The following is a 22213-nucleotide window of genomic DNA, read 5'->3' on the forward strand; positions in this document are numbered from 1 at the left end:
CCCCCACCCCCCCCCCCCCCCACCCCCCCCCCCCCCCACCCCCCCCCCCCCCCACCCCCCCCCCCCCCCACCCCCCCCCCCCCCCACCCCCCCCCCCCCCCACCCCCCCCCCCCCCCACCCCCCCCCCCCCCCACCCCCCCCCCCCCCCACCCCCCCCCCCCCCCACCCCCCCCCCCCCCCACCCCCCCCCCCCCCCACCCCCCCCCCCCCCCACCCCCCCCCCCCCCCACCCCCCCCCCCCCCCACCCCCCCCCCCCCCCACCCCCCCCCCCCCCCACCCCCCCCCCCCCCCACCCCCCCCCCCCCCCACCCCCCCCCCCCCCCACCCCCCCCCCCCCCCACCCCCCCCCCCCCCCACCCCCCCCCCCCCCCACCCCCCCCCCCCCCCACCCCCCCCCCCCCCCACCCCCCCCCCCCCCCACCCCCCCCCCCCCCCACCCCCCCCCCCCCCCACCCCCCCCCCCCCCCACCCCCCCCCCCCCCCACCCCCCCCCCCCCCCACCCCCCCCCCCCCCCACCCCCCCCCCCCCCCACCCCCCCCCCCCCCCACCCCCCCCCCCCCCCACCCCCCCCCCCCCCCACCCCCCCCCCCCCCCACCCCCCCCCCCCCCCACCCCCCCCCCCCCCCACCCCCCCCCCCCCCCACCCCCCCCCCCCCCCACCCCCCCCCCCCCCCACCCCCCCCCCCCCCCACCCCCCCCCCCCCCCACCCCCCCCCCCCCCCACCCCCCCCCCCCCCCACCCCCCCCCCCCCCCACCCCCCCCCCCCCCCACCCCCCCCCCCCCCCACCCCCCCCCCCCCCCACCCCCCCCCCCCCCCACCCCCCCCCCCCCCCACCCCCCCCCCCCCCCACCCCCCCCCCCCCCCACCCCCCCCCCCCCCCACCCCCCCCCCCCCCCACCCCCCCCCCCCCCCACCCCCCCCCCCCCCCACCCCCCCCCCCCCCCACCCCCCCCCCCCCCCACCCCCCCCCCCCCCCACCCCCCCCCCCCCCCACCCCCCCCCCCCCCCACCCCCCCCCCCCCCCACCCCCCCCCCCCCCCACCCCCCCCCCCCCCCACCCCCCCCCCCCCCCACCCCCCCCCCCCCCCACCCCCCCCCCCCCCCACCCCCCCCCCCCCCCACCCCCCCCCCCCCCCACCCCCCCCCCCCCCCACCCCCCCCCCCCCCCACCCCCCCCCCCCCCCACCCCCCCCCCCCCCCACCCCCCCCCCCCCCCACCCCCCCCCCCCCCCACCCCCCCCCCCCCCCACCCCCCCCCCCCCCCACCCCCCCCCCCCCCCACCCCCCCCCCCCCCCACCCCCCCCCCCCCCCACCCCCCCCCCCCCCCACCCCCCCCCCCCCCCACCCCCCCCCCCCCCCACCCCCCCCCCCCCCCACCCCCCCCCCCCCCCACCCCCCCCCCCCCCCACCCCCCCCCCCCCCCACCCCCCCCCCCCCCCACCCCCCCCCCCCCCCACCCCCCCCCCCCCCCACCCCCCCCCCCCCCCACCCCCCCCCCCCCCCACCCCCCCCCCCCCCCACCCCCCCCCCCCCCCACCCCCCCCCCCCCCCACCCCCCCCCCCCCCCACCCCCCCCCCCCCCCACCCCCCCCCCCCCCCACCCCCCCCCCCCCCCACCCCCCCCCCCCCCCACCCCCCCCCCCCCCCACCCCCCCCCCCCCCCACCCCCCCCCCCCCCCACCCCCCCCCCCCCCCACCCCCCCCCCCCCCCACCCCCCCCCCCCCCCACCCCCCCCCCCCCCCACCCCCCCCCCCCCCCACCCCCCCCCCCCCCCACCCCCCCCCCCCCCCACCCCCCCCCCCCCCCACCCCCCCCCCCCCCCACCCCCCCCCCCCCCCACCCCCCCCCCCCCCCACCCCCCCCCCCCCCCACCCCCCCCCCCCCCCACCCCCCCCCCCCCCCACCCCCCCCCCCCCCCACCCCCCCCCCCCCCCACCCCCCCCCCCCCCCACCCCCCCCCCCCCCCACCCCCCCCCCCCCCCACCCCCCCCCCCCCCCACCCCCCCCCCCCCCCACCCCCCCCCCCCCCCACCCCCCCCCCCCCCCACCCCCCCCCCCCCCCACCCCCCCCCCCCCCCACCCCCCCCCCCCCCCACCCCCCCCCCCCCCCACCCCCCCCCCCCCCCACCCCCCCCCCCCCCCACCCCCCCCCCCCCCCACCCCCCCCCCCCCCCACCCCCCCCCCCCCCCACCCCCCCCCCCCCCCACCCCCCCCCCCCCCCACCCCCCCCCCCCCCCACCCCCCCCCCCCCCCACCCCCCCCCCCCCCCACCCCCCCCCCCCCCCACCCCCCCCCCCCCCCACCCCCCCCCCCCCCCACCCCCCCCCCCCCCCACCCCCCCCCCCCCCCACCCCCCCCCCCCCCCACCCCCCCCCCCCCCCACCCCCCCCCCCCCCCACCCCCCCCCCCCCCCACCCCCCCCCCCCCCCACCCCCCCCCCCCCCCACCCCCCCCCCCCCCCACCCCCCCCCCCCCCCACCCCCCCCCCCCCCCACCCCCCCCCCCCCCCACCCCCCCCCCCCCCCACCCCCCCCCCCCCCCACCCCCCCCCCCCCCCACCCCCCCCCCCCCCCACCCCCCCCCCCCCCCACCCCCCCCCCCCCCCACCCCCCCCCCCCCCCACCCCCCCCCCCCCCCACCCCCCCCCCCCCCCACCCCCCCCCCCCCCCACCCCCCCCCCCCCCCACCCCCCCCCCCCCCCACCCCCCCCCCCCCCCACCCCCCCCCCCCCCCACCCCCCCCCCCCCCCACCCCCCCCCCCCCCCACCCCCCCCCCCCCCCACCCCCCCCCCCCCCCACCCCCCCCCCCCCCCACCCCCCCCCCCCCCCACCCCCCCCCCCCCCCACCCCCCCCCCCCCCCACCCCCCCCCCCCCCCACCCCCCCCCCCCCCCACCCCCCCCCCCCCCCACCCCCCCCCCCCCCCACCCCCCCCCCCCCCCACCCCCCCCCCCCCCCACCCCCCCCCCCCCCCACCCCCCCCCCCCCCCACCCCCCCCCCCCCCCACCCCCCCCCCCCCCCACCCCCCCCCCCCCCCACCCCCCCCCCCCCCCACCCCCCCCCCCCCCCACCCCCCCCCCCCCCCACCCCCCCCCCCCCCCACCCCCCCCCCCCCCCACCCCCCCCCCCCCCCACCCCCCCCCCCCCCCACCCCCCCCCCCCCCCACCCCCCCCCCCCCCCACCCCCCCCCCCCCCCACCCCCCCCCCCCCCCACCCCCCCCCCCCCCCACCCCCCCCCCCCCCCACCCCCCCCCCCCCCCACCCCCCCCCCCCCCCACCCCCCCCCCCCCCCACCCCCCCCCCCCCCCACCCCCCCCCCCCCCCACCCCCCCCCCCCCCCACCCCCCCCCCCCCCCACCCCCCCCCCCCCCCACCCCCCCCCCCCCCCACCCCCCCCCCCCCCCACCCCCCCCCCCCCCCACCCCCCCCCCCCCCCACCCCCCCCCCCCCCCACCCCCCCCCCCCCCCACCCCCCCCCCCCCCCACCCCCCCCCCCCCCCACCCCCCCCCCCCCCCACCCCCCCCCCCCCCCACCCCCCCCCCCCCCCACCCCCCCCCCCCCCCACCCCCCCCCCCCCCCACCCCCCCCCCCCCCCACCCCCCCCCCCCCCCACCCCCCCCCCCCCCCACCCCCCCCCCCCCCCACCCCCCCCCCCCCCCACCCCCCCCCCCCCCCACCCCCCCCCCCCCCCACCCCCCCCCCCCCCCACCCCCCCCCCCCCCCACCCCCCCCCCCCCCCACCCCCCCCCCCCCCCACCCCCCCCCCCCCCCACCCCCCCCCCCCCCCACCCCCCCCCCCCCCCACCCCCCCCCCCCCCCACCCCCCCCCCCCCCCACCCCCCCCCCCCCCCACCCCCCCCCCCCCCCACCCCCCCCCCCCCCCACCCCCCCCCCCCCCCACCCCCCCCCCCCCCCACCCCCCCCCCCCCCCACCCCCCCCCCCCCCCACCCCCCCCCCCCCCCACCCCCCCCCCCCCCCACCCCCCCCCCCCCCCACCCCCCCCCCCCCCCACCCCCCCCCCCCCCCACCCCCCCCCCCCCCCACCCCCCCCCCCCCCCACCCCCCCCCCCCCCCACCCCCCCCCCCCCCCACCCCCCCCCCCCCCCACCCCCCCCCCCCCCCACCCCCCCCCCCCCCCACCCCCCCCCCCCCCCACCCCCCCCCCCCCCCACCCCCCCCCCCCCCCACCCCCCCCCCCCCCCACCCCCCCCCCCCCCCACCCCCCCCCCCCCCCACCCCCCCCCCCCCCCACCCCCCCCCCCCCCCACCCCCCCCCCCCCCCACCCCCCCCCCCCCCCACCCCCCCCCCCCCCCACCCCCCCCCCCCCCCACCCCCCCCCCCCCCCACCCCCCCCCCCCCCCACCCCCCCCCCCCCCCACCCCCCCCCCCCCCCACCCCCCCCCCCCCCCACCCCCCCCCCCCCCCACCCCCCCCCCCCCCCACCCCCCCCCCCCCCCACCCCCCCCCCCCCCCACCCCCCCCCCCCCCCACCCCCCCCCCCCCCCACCCCCCCCCCCCCCCACCCCCCCCCCCCCCCACCCCCCCCCCCCCCCACCCCCCCCCCCCCCCACCCCCCCCCCCCCCCACCCCCCCCCCCCCCCACCCCCCCCCCCCCCCACCCCCCCCCCCCCCCACCCCCCCCCCCCCCCACCCCCCCCCCCCCCCACCCCCCCCCCCCCCCACCCCCCCCCCCCCCCACCCCCCCCCCCCCCCACCCCCCCCCCCCCCCACCCCCCCCCCCCCCCACCCCCCCCCCCCCCCACCCCCCCCCCCCCCCACCCCCCCCCCCCCCCACCCCCCCCCCCCCCCACCCCCCCCCCCCCCCACCCCCCCCCCCCCCCACCCCCCCCCCCCCCCACCCCCCCCCCCCCCCACCCCCCCCCCCCCCCACCCCCCCCCCCCCCCACCCCCCCCCCCCCCCACCCCCCCCCCCCCCCACCCCCCCCCCCCCCCACCCCCCCCCCCCCCCACCCCCCCCCCCCCCCACCCCCCCCCCCCCCCACCCCCCCCCCCCCCCACCCCCCCCCCCCCCCACCCCCCCCCCCCCCCACCCCCCCCCCCCCCCACCCCCCCCCCCCCCCACCCCCCCCCCCCCCCACCCCCCCCCCCCCCCACCCCCCCCCCCCCCCACCCCCCCCCCCCCCCACCCCCCCCCCCCCCCACCCCCCCCCCCCCCCACCCCCCCCCCCCCCCACCCCCCCCCCCCCCCACCCCCCCCCCCCCCCACCCCCCCCCCCCCCCACCCCCCCCCCCCCCCACCCCCCCCCCCCCCCACCCCCCCCCCCCCCCACCCCCCCCCCCCCCCACCCCCCCCCCCCCCCACCCCCCCCCCCCCCCACCCCCCCCCCCCCCCACCCCCCCCCCCCCCCACCCCCCCCCCCCCCCACCCCCCCCCCCCCCCACCCCCCCCCCCCCCCACCCCCCCCCCCCCCCACCCCCCCCCCCCCCCACCCCCCCCCCCCCCCACCCCCCCCCCCCCCCACCCCCCCCCCCCCCCACCCCCCCCCCCCCCCACCCCCCCCCCCCCCCACCCCCCCCCCCCCCCACCCCCCCCCCCCCCCACCCCCCCCCCCCCCCACCCCCCCCCCCCCCCACCCCCCCCCCCCCCCACCCCCCCCCCCCCCCACCCCCCCCCCCCCCCACCCCCCCCCCCCCCCACCCCCCCCCCCCCCCACCCCCCCCCCCCCCCACCCCCCCCCCCCCCCACCCCCCCCCCCCCCCACCCCCCCCCCCCCCCACCCCCCCCCCCCCCCACCCCCCCCCCCCCCCACCCCCCCCCCCCCCCACCCCCCCCCCCCCCCACCCCCCCCCCCCCCCACCCCCCCCCCCCCCCACCCCCCCCCCCCCCCACCCCCCCCCCCCCCCACCCCCCCCCCCCCCCACCCCCCCCCCCCCCCACCCCCCCCCCCCCCCACCCCCCCCCCCCCCCACCCCCCCCCCCCCCCACCCCCCCCCCCCCCCACCCCCCCCCCCCCCCACCCCCCCCCCCCCCCACCCCCCCCCCCCCCCACCCCCCCCCCCCCCCACCCCCCCCCCCCCCCACCCCCCCCCCCCCCCACCCCCCCCCCCCCCCACCCCCCCCCCCCCCCACCCCCCCCCCCCCCCACCCCCCCCCCCCCCCACCCCCCCCCCCCCCCACCCCCCCCCCCCCCCACCCCCCCCCCCCCCCACCCCCCCCCCCCCCCACCCCCCCCCCCCCCCACCCCCCCCCCCCCCCACCCCCCCCCCCCCCCACCCCCCCCCCCCCCCACCCCCCCCCCCCCCCACCCCCCCCCCCCCCCACCCCCCCCCCCCCCCACCCCCCCCCCCCCCCACCCCCCCCCCCCCCCACCCCCCCCCCCCCCCACCCCCCCCCCCCCCCACCCCCCCCCCCCCCCACCCCCCCCCCCCCCCACCCCCCCCCCCCCCCACCCCCCCCCCCCCCCACCCCCCCCCCCCCCCACCCCCCCCCCCCCCCACCCCCCCCCCCCCCCACCCCCCCCCCCCCCCACCCCCCCCCCCCCCCACCCCCCCCCCCCCCCACCCCCCCCCCCCCCCACCCCCCCCCCCCCCCACCCCCCCCCCCCCCCACCCCCCCCCCCCCCCACCCCCCCCCCCCCCCACCCCCCCCCCCCCCCACCCCCCCCCCCCCCCACCCCCCCCCCCCCCCACCCCCCCCCCCCCCCACCCCCCCCCCCCCCCACCCCCCCCCCCCCCCACCCCCCCCCCCCCCCACCCCCCCCCCCCCCCACCCCCCCCCCCCCCCACCCCCCCCCCCCCCCACCCCCCCCCCCCCCCACCCCCCCCCCCCCCCACCCCCCCCCCCCCCCACCCCCCCCCCCCCCCACCCCCCCCCCCCCCCACCCCCCCCCCCCCCCACCCCCCCCCCCCCCCACCCCCCCCCCCCCCCACCCCCCCCCCCCCCCACCCCCCCCCCCCCCCACCCCCCCCCCCCCCCACCCCCCCCCCCCCCCACCCCCCCCCCCCCCCACCCCCCCCCCCCCCCACCCCCCCCCCCCCCCACCCCCCCCCCCCCCCACCCCCCCCCCCCCCCACCCCCCCCCCCCCCCACCCCCCCCCCCCCCCACCCCCCCCCCCCCCCACCCCCCCCCCCCCCCACCCCCCCCCCCCCCCACCCCCCCCCCCCCCCACCCCCCCCCCCCCCCACCCCCCCCCCCCCCCACCCCCCCCCCCCCCCACCCCCCCCCCCCCCCACCCCCCCCCCCCCCCACCCCCCCCCCCCCCCACCCCCCCCCCCCCCCACCCCCCCCCCCCCCCACCCCCCCCCCCCCCCACCCCCCCCCCCCCCCACCCCCCCCCCCCCCCACCCCCCCCCCCCCCCACCCCCCCCCCCCCCCACCCCCCCCCCCCCCCACCCCCCCCCCCCCCCACCCCCCCCCCCCCCCACCCCCCCCCCCCCCCACCCCCCCCCCCCCCCACCCCCCCCCCCCCCCACCCCCCCCCCCCCCCACCCCCCCCCCCCCCCACCCCCCCCCCCCCCCACCCCCCCCCCCCCCCACCCCCCCCCCCCCCCACCCCCCCCCCCCCCCACCCCCCCCCCCCCCCACCCCCCCCCCCCCCCACCCCCCCCCCCCCCCACCCCCCCCCCCCCCCACCCCCCCCCCCCCCCACCCCCCCCCCCCCCCACCCCCCCCCCCCCCCACCCCCCCCCCCCCCCACCCCCCCCCCCCCCCACCCCCCCCCCCCCCCACCCCCCCCCCCCCCCACCCCCCCCCCCCCCCACCCCCCCCCCCCCCCACCCCCCCCCCCCCCCACCCCCCCCCCCCCCCACCCCCCCCCCCCCCCACCCCCCCCCCCCCCCACCCCCCCCCCCCCCCACCCCCCCCCCCCCCCACCCCCCCCCCCCCCCACCCCCCCCCCCCCCCACCCCCCCCCCCCCCCACCCCCCCCCCCCCCCACCCCCCCCCCCCCCCACCCCCCCCCCCCCCCACCCCCCCCCCCCCCCACCCCCCCCCCCCCCCACCCCCCCCCCCCCCCACCCCCCCCCCCCCCCACCCCCCCCCCCCCCCACCCCCCCCCCCCCCCACCCCCCCCCCCCCCCACCCCCCCCCCCCCCCACCCCCCCCCCCCCCCACCCCCCCCCCCCCCCACCCCCCCCCCCCCCCACCCCCCCCCCCCCCCACCCCCCCCCCCCCCCACCCCCCCCCCCCCCCACCCCCCCCCCCCCCCACCCCCCCCCCCCCCCACCCCCCCCCCCCCCCACCCCCCCCCCCCCCCACCCCCCCCCCCCCCCACCCCCCCCCCCCCCCACCCCCCCCCCCCCCCACCCCCCCCCCCCCCCACCCCCCCCCCCCCCCACCCCCCCCCCCCCCCACCCCCCCCCCCCCCCACCCCCCCCCCCCCCCACCCCCCCCCCCCCCCACCCCCCCCCCCCCCCACCCCCCCCCCCCCCCACCCCCCCCCCCCCCCACCCCCCCCCCCCCCCACCCCCCCCCCCCCCCACCCCCCCCCCCCCCCACCCCCCCCCCCCCCCACCCCCCCCCCCCCCCACCCCCCCCCCCCCCCACCCCCCCCCCCCCCCACCCCCCCCCCCCCCCACCCCCCCCCCCCCCCACCCCCCCCCCCCCCCACCCCCCCCCCCCCCCACCCCCCCCCCCCCCCACCCCCCCCCCCCCCCACCCCCCCCCCCCCCCACCCCCCCCCCCCCCCACCCCCCCCCCCCCCCACCCCCCCCCCCCCCCACCCCCCCCCCCCCCCACCCCCCCCCCCCCCCACCCCCCCCCCCCCCCACCCCCCCCCCCCCCCACCCCCCCCCCCCCCCACCCCCCCCCCCCCCCACCCCCCCCCCCCCCCACCCCCCCCCCCCCCCACCCCCCCCCCCCCCCACCCCCCCCCCCCCCCACCCCCCCCCCCCCCCACCCCCCCCCCCCCCCACCCCCCCCCCCCCCCACCCCCCCCCCCCCCCACCCCCCCCCCCCCCCACCCCCCCCCCCCCCCACCCCCCCCCCCCCCCACCCCCCCCCCCCCCCACCCCCCCCCCCCCCCACCCCCCCCCCCCCCCACCCCCCCCCCCCCCCACCCCCCCCCCCCCCCACCCCCCCCCCCCCCCACCCCCCCCCCCCCCCACCCCCCCCCCCCCCCACCCCCCCCCCCCCCCACCCCCCCCCCCCCCCACCCCCCCCCCCCCCCACCCCCCCCCCCCCCCACCCCCCCCCCCCCCCACCCCCCCCCCCCCCCACCCCCCCCCCCCCCCACCCCCCCCCCCCCCCACCCCCCCCCCCCCCCACCCCCCCCCCCCCCCACCCCCCCCCCCCCCCACCCCCCCCCCCCCCCACCCCCCCCCCCCCCCACCCCCCCCCCCCCCCACCCCCCCCCCCCCCCACCCCCCCCCCCCCCCACCCCCCCCCCCCCCCACCCCCCCCCCCCCCCACCCCCCCCCCCCCCCACCCCCCCCCCCCCCCACCCCCCCCCCCCCCCACCCCCCCCCCCCCCCACCCCCCCCCCCCCCCACCCCCCCCCCCCCCCACCCCCCCCCCCCCCCACCCCCCCCCCCCCCCACCCCCCCCCCCCCCCACCCCCCCCCCCCCCCACCCCCCCCCCCCCCCACCCCCCCCCCCCCCCACCCCCCCCCCCCCCCACCCCCCCCCCCCCCCACCCCCCCCCCCCCCCACCCCCCCCCCCCCCCACCCCCCCCCCCCCCCACCCCCCCCCCCCCCCACCCCCCCCCCCCCCCACCCCCCCCCCCCCCCACCCCCCCCCCCCCCCACCCCCCCCCCCCCCCACCCCCCCCCCCCCCCACCCCCCCCCCCCCCCACCCCCCCCCCCCCCCACCCCCCCCCCCCCCCACCCCCCCCCCCCCCCACCCCCCCCCCCCCCCACCCCCCCCCCCCCCCACCCCCCCCCCCCCCCACCCCCCCCCCCCCCCACCCCCCCCCCCCCCCACCCCCCCCCCCCCCCACCCCCCCCCCCCCCCACCCCCCCCCCCCCCCACCCCCCCCCCCCCCCACCCCCCCCCCCCCCCACCCCCCCCCCCCCCCACCCCCCCCCCCCCCCACCCCCCCCCCCCCCCACCCCCCCCCCCCCCCACCCCCCCCCCCCCCCACCCCCCCCCCCCCCCACCCCCCCCCCCCCCCACCCCCCCCCCCCCCCACCCCCCCCCCCCCCCACCCCCCCCCCCCCCCACCCCCCCCCCCCCCCACCCCCCCCCCCCCCCACCCCCCCCCCCCCCCACCCCCCCCCCCCCCCACCCCCCCCCCCCCCCACCCCCCCCCCCCCCCACCCCCCCCCCCCCCCACCCCCCCCCCCCCCCACCCCCCCCCCCCCCCACCCCCCCCCCCCCCCACCCCCCCCCCCCCCCACCCCCCCCCCCCCCCACCCCCCCCCCCCCCCACCCCCCCCCCCCCCCACCCCCCCCCCCCCCCACCCCCCCCCCCCCCCACCCCCCCCCCCCCCCACCCCCCCCCCCCCCCACCCCCCCCCCCCCCCACCCCCCCCCCCCCCCACCCCCCCCCCCCCCCACCCCCCCCCCCCCCCACCCCCCCCCCCCCCCACCCCCCCCCCCCCCCACCCCCCCCCCCCCCCACCCCCCCCCCCCCCCACCCCCCCCCCCCCCCACCCCCCCCCCCCCCCACCCCCCCCCCCCCCCACCCCCCCCCCCCCCCACCCCCCCCCCCCCCCACCCCCCCCCCCCCCCACCCCCCCCCCCCCCCACCCCCCCCCCCCCCCACCCCCCCCCCCCCCCACCCCCCCCCCCCCCCACCCCCCCCCCCCCCCACCCCCCCCCCCCCCCACCCCCCCCCCCCCCCACCCCCCCCCCCCCCCACCCCCCCCCCCCCCCACCCCCCCCCCCCCCCACCCCCCCCCCCCCCCACCCCCCCCCCCCCCCACCCCCCCCCCCCCCCACCCCCCCCCCCCCCCACCCCCCCCCCCCCCCACCCCCCCCCCCCCCCACCCCCCCCCCCCCCCACCCCCCCCCCCCCCCACCCCCCCCCCCCCCCACCCCCCCCCCCCCCCACCCCCCCCCCCCCCCACCCCCCCCCCCCCCCACCCCCCCCCCCCCCCACCCCCCCCCCCCCCCACCCCCCCCCCCCCCCACCCCCCCCCCCCCCCACCCCCCCCCCCCCCCACCCCCCCCCCCCCCCACCCCCCCCCCCCCCCACCCCCCCCCCCCCCCACCCCCCCCCCCCCCCACCCCCCCCCCCCCCCACCCCCCCCCCCCCCCACCCCCCCCCCCCCCCACCCCCCCCCCCCCCCACCCCCCCCCCCCCCCACCCCCCCCCCCCCCCACCCCCCCCCCCCCCCACCCCCCCCCCCCCCCACCCCCCCCCCCCCCCACCCCCCCCCCCCCCCACCCCCCCCCCCCCCCACCCCCCCCCCCCCCCACCCCCCCCCCCCCCCACCCCCCCCCCCCCCCACCCCCCCCCCCCCCCACCCCCCCCCCCCCCCACCCCCCCCCCCCCCCACCCCCCCCCCCCCCCACCCCCCCCCCCCCCCACCCCCCCCCCCCCCCACCCCCCCCCCCCCCCACCCCCCCCCCCCCCCACCCCCCCCCCCCCCCACCCCCCCCCCCCCCCACCCCCCCCCCCCCCCACCCCCCCCCCCCCCCACCCCCCCCCCCCCCCACCCCCCCCCCCCCCCACCCCCCCCCCCCCCCACCCCCCCCCCCCCCCACCCCCCCCCCCCCCCACCCCCCCCCCCCCCCACCCCCCCCCCCCCCCACCCCCCCCCCCCCCCACCCCCCCCCCCCCCCACCCCCCCCCCCCCCCACCCCCCCCCCCCCCCACCCCCCCCCCCCCCCACCCCCCCCCCCCCCCACCCCCCCCCCCCCCCACCCCCCCCCCCCCCCACCCCCCCCCCCCCCCACCCCCCCCCCCCCCCACCCCCCCCCCCCCCCACCCCCCCCCCCCCCCACCCCCCCCCCCCCCCACCCCCCCCCCCCCCCACCCCCCCCCCCCCCCACCCCCCCCCCCCCCCACCCCCCCCCCCCCCCACCCCCCCCCCCCCCCACCCCCCCCCCCCCCCACCCCCCCCCCCCCCCACCCCCCCCCCCCCCCACCCCCCCCCCCCCCCACCCCCCCCCCCCCCCACCCCCCCCCCCCCCCACCCCCCCCCCCCCCCACCCCCCCCCCCCCCCACCCCCCCCCCCCCCCACCCCCCCCCCCCCCCACCCCCCCCCCCCCCCACCCCCCCCCCCCCCCACCCCCCCCCCCCCCCACCCCCCCCCCCCCCCACCCCCCCCCCCCCCCACCCCCCCCCCCCCCCACCCCCCCCCCCCCCCACCCCCCCCCCCCCCCACCCCCCCCCCCCCCCACCCCCCCCCCCCCCCACCCCCCCCCCCCCCCACCCCCCCCCCCCCCCACCCCCCCCCCCCCCCACCCCCCCCCCCCCCCACCCCCCCCCCCCCCCACCCCCCCCCCCCCCCACCCCCCCCCCCCCCCACCCCCCCCCCCCCCCACCCCCCCCCCCCCCCACCCCCCCCCCCCCCCACCCCCCCCCCCCCCCACCCCCCCCCCCCCCCACCCCCCCCCCCCCCCACCCCCCCCCCCCCCCACCCCCCCCCCCCCCCACCCCCCCCCCCCCCCACCCCCCCCCCCCCCCACCCCCCCCCCCCCCCACCCCCCCCCCCCCCCACCCCCCCCCCCCCCCACCCCCCCCCCCCCCCACCCCCCCCCCCCCCCCCCCCCCCCCCCCCCCCCCCCCCCCCCCCCCCACCCCCAACCCCCCCCTCCAACCCCCCCCCCCCCCCCCCCCCCCCCCACCACCCCCCCCCCCCCCCCCCCTCCCCCCCCCCACCCCCCCCCCCCCCCGCCCCCCCCCCCCCCCCCCCCCCCCCCCCCAGCATCTGTGGCTGGCATCTTCAGAGGATCCTCTGAAGATGCCAGCCACAGATGCTGGCGAAACGTCAGGAGAGAATGCTGCTAGAACACGGCCATACAGCCCGGAAACCACACAGCACCCAAATGTTAAAGGTGCAGTTTGCAAGTGTAATCTGCATGTGTATTGCAGATTAATTCAGCCGGAAAAGTCAGCAGTAGCAGAACGTGTTATAAACCAAGCTGGACCCAGAATGTTATTTGAAAACACAGAAATTCTGGACCACTCTGACAGCTACTCCATCAGACGACACAGAGAAGCCGTTGAAGTCCATAAGCACGTGGACAATTTCAACAGGAGGGAAGAAACCATGGCTCATTCCGCACATGCAGAATAAGGCACTTTCAAACTGCTTTCAGCGCTCTTTGAAGCTGTGCGGAATAGCAGAATCTACTTGCAAACAGTTGTGAAAGTGGTTTGAAAACGCATTATTTTGCGTGTGCGGAAGGGGCCCATGAAAATAAACAAAATGTGACTACCAGTACTTAAAAACACTAGAATCAAGAAAATGGTTAATGAACACACTCAAGACTCACCATCCCGACTCAGGATGTCTCTCTGGCCCTTTCTGCAGAATAACGCACTTTCAATCCACTTTCACAATTGTTTGCAAGTGGATTTTGCTATTCCGCGCAGTAAAATCCAGCTGCAAAGTGCATTGAAAGTGGATTGAAAGTGCGTTATTCTGCATTTGCAGAAGGGGCCTCTGCGGGAAGCAATAAAATGGATTGCAAATGAGTACTTAAATTCACAGGCAAACTTCTATGCAAATACCCTCACTAATTGATTATGCAACTTCAGTCAGGGTGGGGGAATTCCACTTTACATATTCAAATTTTATTTTCAAACTGCACCTTTAACACTTTTAACAATTGCAAATGATTCTTTCTCCCACCCTGGGTGTTTCACAGGTATATATCCTCCACTTGCTTTACTGCCATCAGATCCTCTGAAGATGTCAGCCACAGATGCAGGCGAAATGTCAGGAGAATATACTATTGGAACACAGCCACACAGCCTAGAACAGGGTTAGGGAACCTGCGGCTCTCCAGATGTTCAGGAACTACAATTCCCATTAGCCCCTACCAGAGCCTGACAGAGGCTGATGGGAATTGTAGTTCCTGAACATCTGGGGAGCCGCAGGTTCCCTACCCATGGCCTAGAAAGTCCACAGCATCCTAATCCTACTTTGCATTCAGAAGGTTGTAGGATCAATTCCTGAGACACCAGTTAAAGGAGCCAAGGTAGCAGAGTTGGAGAGATGCTGCCAGACTGCGAGGCTCCAGAGAGCTCCTGCAATACTTATCCAGGTTGATAAATAGTCAGATTTGGTAACAGGCAGTTGGGGGGGTGGGTTTTTTTTTAAAAAAAAGCTTTACATCTTCTCTATGATAGTCATAGGTAGTTCAGCCATGGTATTTTCCCGAATCTTTAAATTTGCAGTGCCTAAAGGTGCATTTTGTCTTTCAAATAGTTTTCCATCCTTTCACCGGTGGGTTAAGCAACTGAAATTTAACTTGAGTAATTGGTAACAACCAGGTTGAATAGATTATGGCAAGTGGCCCTTGTGTGTTACTTTCATAAGAAATTGTGATACCCCAAATATGCCGTTTTCTTCATTTTTTCCCCTTCTTAAATTGTAAGTGACCTTACGCTTTCTTCACTGTCTCAAGAAGGTACCAAGGGTTGGGAGGATGAGAGTTCATTGAACAGTTAAAACACAGTTAATTAACCGTAAGCCCTTTAACTGTTAGTAGCATTACTTAAACTGCACTTGTCTTAAAATTAAGCTCTCCCTAGAAGCTAAAATGACTAACTTGAAGCTGCCATGCTTCCCACATTGTGGGAAGACAGGACTCACTATAAATCTAACAAACAGACAGACAGACAGACAGACAGACAGACAGACAGACAGACAGGCAGACAGACAGACAGACAGGACTCACTATAAATGTAACAAACAAACAAACAAAACTCCGAAGGCAGCAAGACGACGACCCAACATGAGATAGATTGACTTTTAAAAAGATGCCATGGCCCACTGTTTGCGCGATCTGAGCAAGGCCGTGAAGGACTTTTGAGATCAGTAATTCATCAGATCTCCATAAGTCAGAAGCAACTTGATGGCCCTAAAGACACAGTCTTAAACTGGGCCTATTCATCTTTATTGAGCGGCAGATACCGCTGGCTGCTGTGGATCTCTTAGCTTCTAGGTTTGCAGTGACTCCTTTGTCCCAGTGTGTTGAAGAAGTACGTTCACTGGGCCTTGCTTCTAGATAAGTAGTTCCATCTTAGTTGAACTTCCAGGGCTGAGGAGCTGTCGAGGCAATGTGGCTTAGGGGACCTTCTGAAGGCCGGGCTGGTTCTGCATCCAAGCCCCCCCCCCCCCCCGCATGGGCCAATAAATGTGGGTTAAGGACGGTATAGAACCCATTTTGGGGGGAACTTCTTATCGATCCCGCCCCAACACGGGTCTGCCCTGAGTTATTCAAGAATCATGCTATCAGCGAGTTTTTTTAAAAAAAGCCAGGCAGGGAGGCGCTTTATTTGACTGCCATTCCTTTAAAAGAAAAATTCCCAGATTAGATCCGCGTAGCCACGCAGGCACAAAGGGTCATATCGTGAGACCGCATAGCCGTGGGGGTTCACTTGTGCCTGCCTGCGTAGCTACGCATCAGTAGGAGGAAAATTTTAAAAAAATGAGACAGCAACCCGCATTGATTCCGTGGCCTCCACTCGCTGCCTACACAGAGGCATGCGAACGCATCGACGGGAAAGCGGGTTACTTTGCCCCGACTGCAACCCATTTTAAATGGCCTTGTGCGGAAGAGACCCACATCTCCTGACCCAGTCCTTGGGGTGGCACAGCAAAAAGGATACCAGAGACCTGCTCCGTTCTCCTCCTGTTCTGTGCCACTGCCGGCCAGATCTGCGCCAAGTTGGGAAAAGACACGTGATTCTTGTTAGGGGCGACGAAGAATTTGGATCCAGCCATCTCTGAAAGAACAGAAAAAAAGAAGACTGTCGGGGGAGGGGGGGGCTTGCTAAAAATCGGACAGGTCCTGCATTCCACTTCGTATTCCCTCTTCTTTTTGTGCTGTTTCTGACAGGCTTAATAATAAAGTGGGGTTTCTCTCTCCAAAACATGTAAAGCAGGCGTAACATTTCTTCTGTCAACAAGCAACGTTCCCAGTGCGCTTATCAGACTGCCAGACAGAATGCCCCACCGACGAGCTTTCTAATTGTAAACAGGGCAGTGGTTATGCTAAGCAGCTTTGCAAGTGAATGTAATTTCTTTCCCAGTTTTTCCCCTTGGGCCTTAACCCTCCCAAAGAAGAGTAGCTGTAAATATTAGACAAAATTGGTTTGTTCTGCTGGCAATCTTGAGTTATAAATATCAGGTGCGTTGTTAGATGCAGGGCTAACACACATACTTTCCCAGTGTATTGGGATAGATAGATCCTGGATAGATAAATGACTGCCAGCTGGTTAGTAAGCAACCAGGTGTCAAACTCGCGGCCCTCCAGATGTTATGGACTACGGTTCCCATCATCCCATGCCAGCATAATGTTGTGCATTGTTGTGCATGCATTTTCAGAGAACCAGTGTGGTATACTGGTTAAGAGCGATAGACTGTAATCTGAAGGACTGGGTTTGATTCCTCTCCCCCCACATGAGCAGTGGACTCTAATCTGGAGACCTGGGTTTGATTCTTCACTTCTCCACATGAAGCCTACTGGGTGAGCTTGGACCAGTCATAGTTCTCTCAGCACTCTCTCAGTCGTACCTACCTCTCAAGGTGTGGGAAAAGGAAAGGAAGGTGCTTGTAAGCAACTTTGAGACTCATTTATAAACTGGGCTATAAATCAAATTCCTCTTCAAATGCAGATTATGCTTCTTCATGGCAAATGGAAAGAGTTACTCTTCACTAGAACCTGTAAGGTACTCTGTAGAACATAGGTGTCAAACTCGCGGCCCTCCAGATGTTATGGACTACAGTTCCCATCACCCCCTGCCAGCATTATGCTGGCATGGGATGATGGGAACTGTAGTCCATAACATCTGGAGGGCCGCGAGTTTGACACCTGTGCTGTAGAACCATCCTCAGTTTGGTTAAGTTTTTATTCCACCAGTAGGTTTATTGCCTGCTCTGTAAACTGAGAATATGGTATGAAAGACAAGACAACGGCCATTTACCCCCGTCTGTCTCTACTGCAGCGCCTGTTCCCTATAATACTGTGCCCATTCACCCTTTGCTTCAAATTTTAGCAAGGAATGATGGTGCAGTTCTGGCAGAGTTTCTCAAAAATGCCTTTGAAATTAAACATAGGAAGAGGTATCTCTCTGTTGACCAACAGCAACTGAACCAGTAGTGGCTACTAATCTATTCGAAGCTCTTTATTCAGTTCTGTTGAGAAACATGTAGGGTTCATTTGACTATAAAAGCCAACCTACAGTCTGCCCATTGGGCGTGATCATCATGCTGGCAGGGGATGATGGGAACTGTAGTCCATAACATCTGGAGGGCCACGAGTTTGACACCTATGCTTCCAACCCCATTCCTTTTCACTTTGCATTCCCTACTTGTTGACTTTTTGGCTCAGATCTTGTGCATGCATTTTCAGAGAACCAGTGTGGTATACTGGTTAAGAGCGATAGACTGTAATCTGAAGGACTGGGTTTGATTCCTGCCCCCCCTCCCCCCACATGAGCAGGTTCTCTGAAAATGCATGCACAACATCTGAGCCAAAAAGTCAACAAGTAGGGAATGCAAAGTGGAATTACAAATCCGAATTAACCAATTCAGATGTACCCAACAAACTGTGGTTTGCCTGAACCAACAAGCCACTGGGGAGAAAGAGTTTAGGTGGAACACAAGAGACTGAGCCTTGGACTGGGCCCTGCAACTATGGTTTGGTCATTGGGTATAAATTGGTACCTAGACCCTGGTAGGTCTGTTGCTATATCATAACAAACTGCTTCACCGTGGTGTAGGGGTTAAGAATGGTGGCCTCTAATCTGGTGAACCAGGTTTGTTTCCTCCCTCCTCCTCCTCCTCCTGCTGGGTGACCTTGGTCTAGTCCCAGTTTTCTCTCAGAACTCTCTCAGCCCGGCCTACTCCGCAAGGTGCCTGTTGCTGGTGAGGAAGGGAAGGAATTGTGAGCAGAGGGTGACCCAGGTCACATTAGCATCTTAAACTTCACACCCCTGATAGAAACTGAACTGCAACCCCACTGGCATGCATGAAAACTTATGCAGGAGGAGTAACCTGTACAGATCTAGTGATGTCAGCTACTTTGTAATCAAAATATGAGGCTGCAGAATGTAGAAATATGAAACCCTGATGATTTCATCACTTCTGCCTTTTGTTGGAGCCTATTTGACAGCTTTAATGGATTTAAACCTCTCACCCTCGGCATTGAGCAAGGACCCGATCCCGATACTGAAAACCATGGTGACACCATGGAAGCTTCCCAGGCAACCTTGCTGGGTAGCCAGCTGCACACTCTCATCCCTGACCCTGGCTAGCATTTGTCTTGGGAGACCTCCACGGAATACCAGGGTTGTGACGCGGGGGCAACATCTCTTGTCTCAACAGCCCTACAGGGTCATCATAAGTCAGCTGAGACTGGATGAAACAGTTCAGGCAACTTACCTGGCAAAGGCTTCCCCATGACCCCCCTGCTAGTCGGGCACACCTGCCCCACACCCACCAGTTGGTCCTCGAGTGTACCCCTGAAGCTTCCCCTCTCTTGATCGATTAGGTTGTAATGCAGGCTTCTTTCTTCTTTCTGTCATATGAGTTCCTGGCCTGTGCTTTGGCAGCCCAGGCCCTTTCTGCATGGGCCAATGAACATGGGTGAAAGGCGGTCTCCACAAACCCGTCCTCACCCTGACCCATTTGCATGGCTGGCTGTCCCGTGGACAGCTAGCCATGTGAATGGGGCACGTGCCTTCACACGGAAGCATGTTTTTGGGGGGAGGGGTCTGAGGCAGGCACGACTGACCCCCACGGCCATGAAACAGCCCTTTGTCCCTGCTTGGCTCCACAGATGGGAGCTGGGGACTGCGATTCTCTGGTTGGATCATAGCCGCCTAACGCTCCTCACAGCCGCGATCGTTTGTTCGATTGCGGCTGTGAGGCACATTAAAACAAAAGAATCGCACATAACACGATTCTTGAAAACCCCGGGTTGGGGGGAAACACGGAGTGGACTTGCTTTAGGAGCAGGATCCGTGCGAAGTTCCCACGCCACCCCCCCGAACTCCGGGTTTTATCCCGCCTTAACCTGTGTTTATTGGCCTGTGCGGAAAGGGCCCCAGTGAGTCATGTGCTGCCAGCAAGGGGCTTAATGGTGGGTCCTGGGGCTGGAAACTTTGAAGACATTAACAAGTGTGGATCCCCTTTTAAATCTGCCCTTGCAATGCAAGGTACTCCAGACCAGAGCGTCACATTTGAAACTCTGCTGTATCCTCCATTTATAATGGCTGCACTTAAAAAGAGAGGGACTCAGCACACAGCAAGCTGAAATGGAAATGAAATCAGTCTTTCCCGGAGCTCTTTTGCCCGAGAAGCCAAAATAAACCAAAGTAGTTGGCTGATTGGAATAATAACGGTAGCGCGGCTGAGTGCATATTGTCTGTAAAAACTACAGCCGAGAAGTAAAGCACACAATTTCTTTGCATGACACTGTATATTTGTGTTGCCCTTGATGCTGCGATATGCATTCAGGGCTACAGCCAGATAATTTGTTAACAAGGCCTTTTTAACACTTTGGACAGATGCACATACTGTTTTCAATCTTCACGGTTAATTATTTGATTTTGTATCAGATGCTGGAACACCCTGACTTCTAATCACTGCTCGTTGTTGGAAGTCCATTATATTCTAACTGTTCGAGTGCTCCCATTGACCTTGAACTGACATTATAAGCTGTGTCTAATCTTTTCACTCTATATTTCTAATACCTCTTTTCTTTTGGGTTTCCCCCCCTCCCCCCCTCTCCCCTCTTTGTCTGATCTCCGGTTAGCATCACAATGGGGCTGCCTCTGAGTCCAGCAGCTGACTCCGCCCGCTCTGCACGACACGCTCTCTCGCTCATTGCTACGGCCAGACCACCCGCCTTCATAACAACCATCGCCAAGGAGGTGAGCCAAAGAACTTTTCCGCTCCTGGCTGAGCTGTACTTCAAGAAAGAACAATTACTCCATTGTTTAGCAGGAAGAACTGTTGAGGAATTGATTTCTCCATCTTTCTTTATATTTTTCTTTATGTTTTGCTTTTGTTTCTCATTCGTCTCTGCATATGTGTGTGTATGTTTCTAGGTTTTGTATGTCTACATTCTTGTTTTTCTGTTGTTTGTGTGTGTGTGTGTGTGTGTGTGAGAGAGAGAGAGAGAGAGAGAGAGAGAATATATAGACTGTCGAAGACTTTCACGGATTCAACTGGTTGTGGTGGGTTTTCCAGGCTTTGTGGCCGTGGTCTTGTTCCTAGGAACAAGATCCATCAGACCACGGCCACACAGCCCGGAAAACCTACCACATTCAATAATATATAGAGATCTGGGTATATATTGTATAAAGCAGTGGTGGCGAACCTATGGCACGGGTGCCAGAGGTGGCACTCAGAGCCCTCTCTGTTGGCACGCGCAAACAGAGTGCCCCTCCACACACACATCTAGGCTGGCCTGGGCCGCTGGGCTTGATTATTAGCATTCAACCTAAGACCTAGTTTTGGGGAAGCAGTGTAGGTAACCCTGTTAAGCGCTGTTAAACCCCACTGATTTTCATGCGAAGAACTAAAGCATGATCCTTTACCTGGGAGTAAGCTCGGTTGCTGGCAATAGGGCTTGCTTCTGAGTAAACCCTCCTAGGGTCGTGATTCACCCATTGGAAGAGTTGCACAGTTGCTTCAAAGCAAAGTCACCGACTACCACCAAGCTTACTCCTGAGTAATGCATACCTCAGAGCCAACTGTGTTTTCTAAACTAAAACCTCAGTATTCAGGTTAAATTGCCGTGTTGGCACTTTGCGATAAATAAGTGGGTTTTGGGTTGCAGTTTGGGCACTCGGTCTCGAAAAGGTTCACCATCACTGGTATAAAGGAATGGAACTGGTTTTGCAACGAATAGAAGAGAGTAACTAAATGGCGCTGCAGTGAAGTCCTGGATCCACAGACTTATGTAATTAGTAATAGAAATTTTTAAGTAAATATATGACTGACAAATGTCAGCATGATATTACTAGCCCTGCTGCTCATTGGCCTATTGCAGAGGTCTTTTTATGTATGGGTATTATTTGGGATCCTGAGCTGAGAACAGATAAGCAAATTGAAGTGTATGCATATGACAACGTGCTACCTTTTTGCCACATCACAGCATGATTAATTAATAAATTAGCTTATAGCCTCCAGTTCTTGCTAAGTCTGAAGATAGATTGCACGGTATAAAGCAGTGTTGTCAAATAGCAGAGTAGCATGGGGTATCTAATAATGCAATAGGACTACAATTGCCAAAAATTTAAAAATGCATAAAAAATCAGACATGATGTGTCAAACAATGAAGAGAATGAAATTACAGAATCAGAACACGATGCAGTAAGAGCAGAATAATATATAAAATTAACAGATAATGCATATACATAAACAATGGCATAGACTACAGGCCTGCTCTCTTTATAAAAGCAGCTTCCTGAACCATTCCGTTAGACCACAGTCCTGTTTCCATTGTAAAAATGCCCTCCTGAACAATTCTGTTTTACATAGATTGGGGAAGGACAGAAGTTCAAAGGGCTTCCTGATCTCAGGAAAGTCATTCCACAAAGTGGAAGCAGAGGCATGGGGGGGGGGGCGCCTGAGGCAACACTTGCTCTGGGCGCCCCGCCCCCCCATTCCCCATTACCTTAGCTGGTGGGAGCTGCGGCAGCCTGCCCCTCAGTCCAGCTCCGCCAGGCTGCTCCTTCAACAGGCGGGGCCAGGCCAAGGGGAGGGGCGTGGGGGAGCGATTCTCTGCCCCCCCACGTGACCAGTTGGTGTGTGCCTGGGGACATGTGACCCCACATATCAGTGGTGGGATTCAAATAATTTAACAACCTGTTCCGGTGATGAGATTTAAATAATTTAACAACAGGTTTTTTACAAGCACCATTTTAACAACCGGTTCTGCCAAAGTGGTGCGAACCTGCTGAATCCCACCACTGCCACATATCCCTGTGAGCATTCCACCCCTGAGTGGAAGCCACCATAGAGAAGGCTCATGTGTGGGCAGCTGTTTTACCCGTTCACAATTTAAAGGAATGGAACTGGTTTTGCAACGAGGTAATGGCTGGATTCTGAGTGCCTGTTACAGACTCCGTAGTCTCAAGTAGAAAGGTCACAATTTGAAATAGA

General features: G+C 73.7%; 1 protein-coding gene across 1 annotated transcript in view; it reads left to right on the forward strand.

Moving 5' to 3' along the window:
• The window catches only part of LOC125436949 (WD repeat-containing protein 7-like), a 232635-nt gene that overhangs the window by 122509 nt on the left and 87913 nt on the right, over positions 1 to 22213 (forward strand). Inside the window, exon 9 of the mRNA XM_048504332.1 lies at positions 19857 to 19974. Within this exon, the coding sequence (XP_048360289.1) occupies positions 19857 to 19974 (118 nt within the window). The remainder of the gene's footprint in view (positions 1 to 19856; positions 19975 to 22213) is intronic.

The sequence above is a fragment of the Sphaerodactylus townsendi genome, linkage group LG07 (assembly GCF_021028975.2).
Source record: "Sphaerodactylus townsendi isolate TG3544 linkage group LG07, MPM_Stown_v2.3, whole genome shotgun sequence".
In the NCBI taxonomy this organism is placed as follows: domain Eukaryota; kingdom Metazoa; phylum Chordata; class Lepidosauria; order Squamata; family Sphaerodactylidae; genus Sphaerodactylus; species Sphaerodactylus townsendi.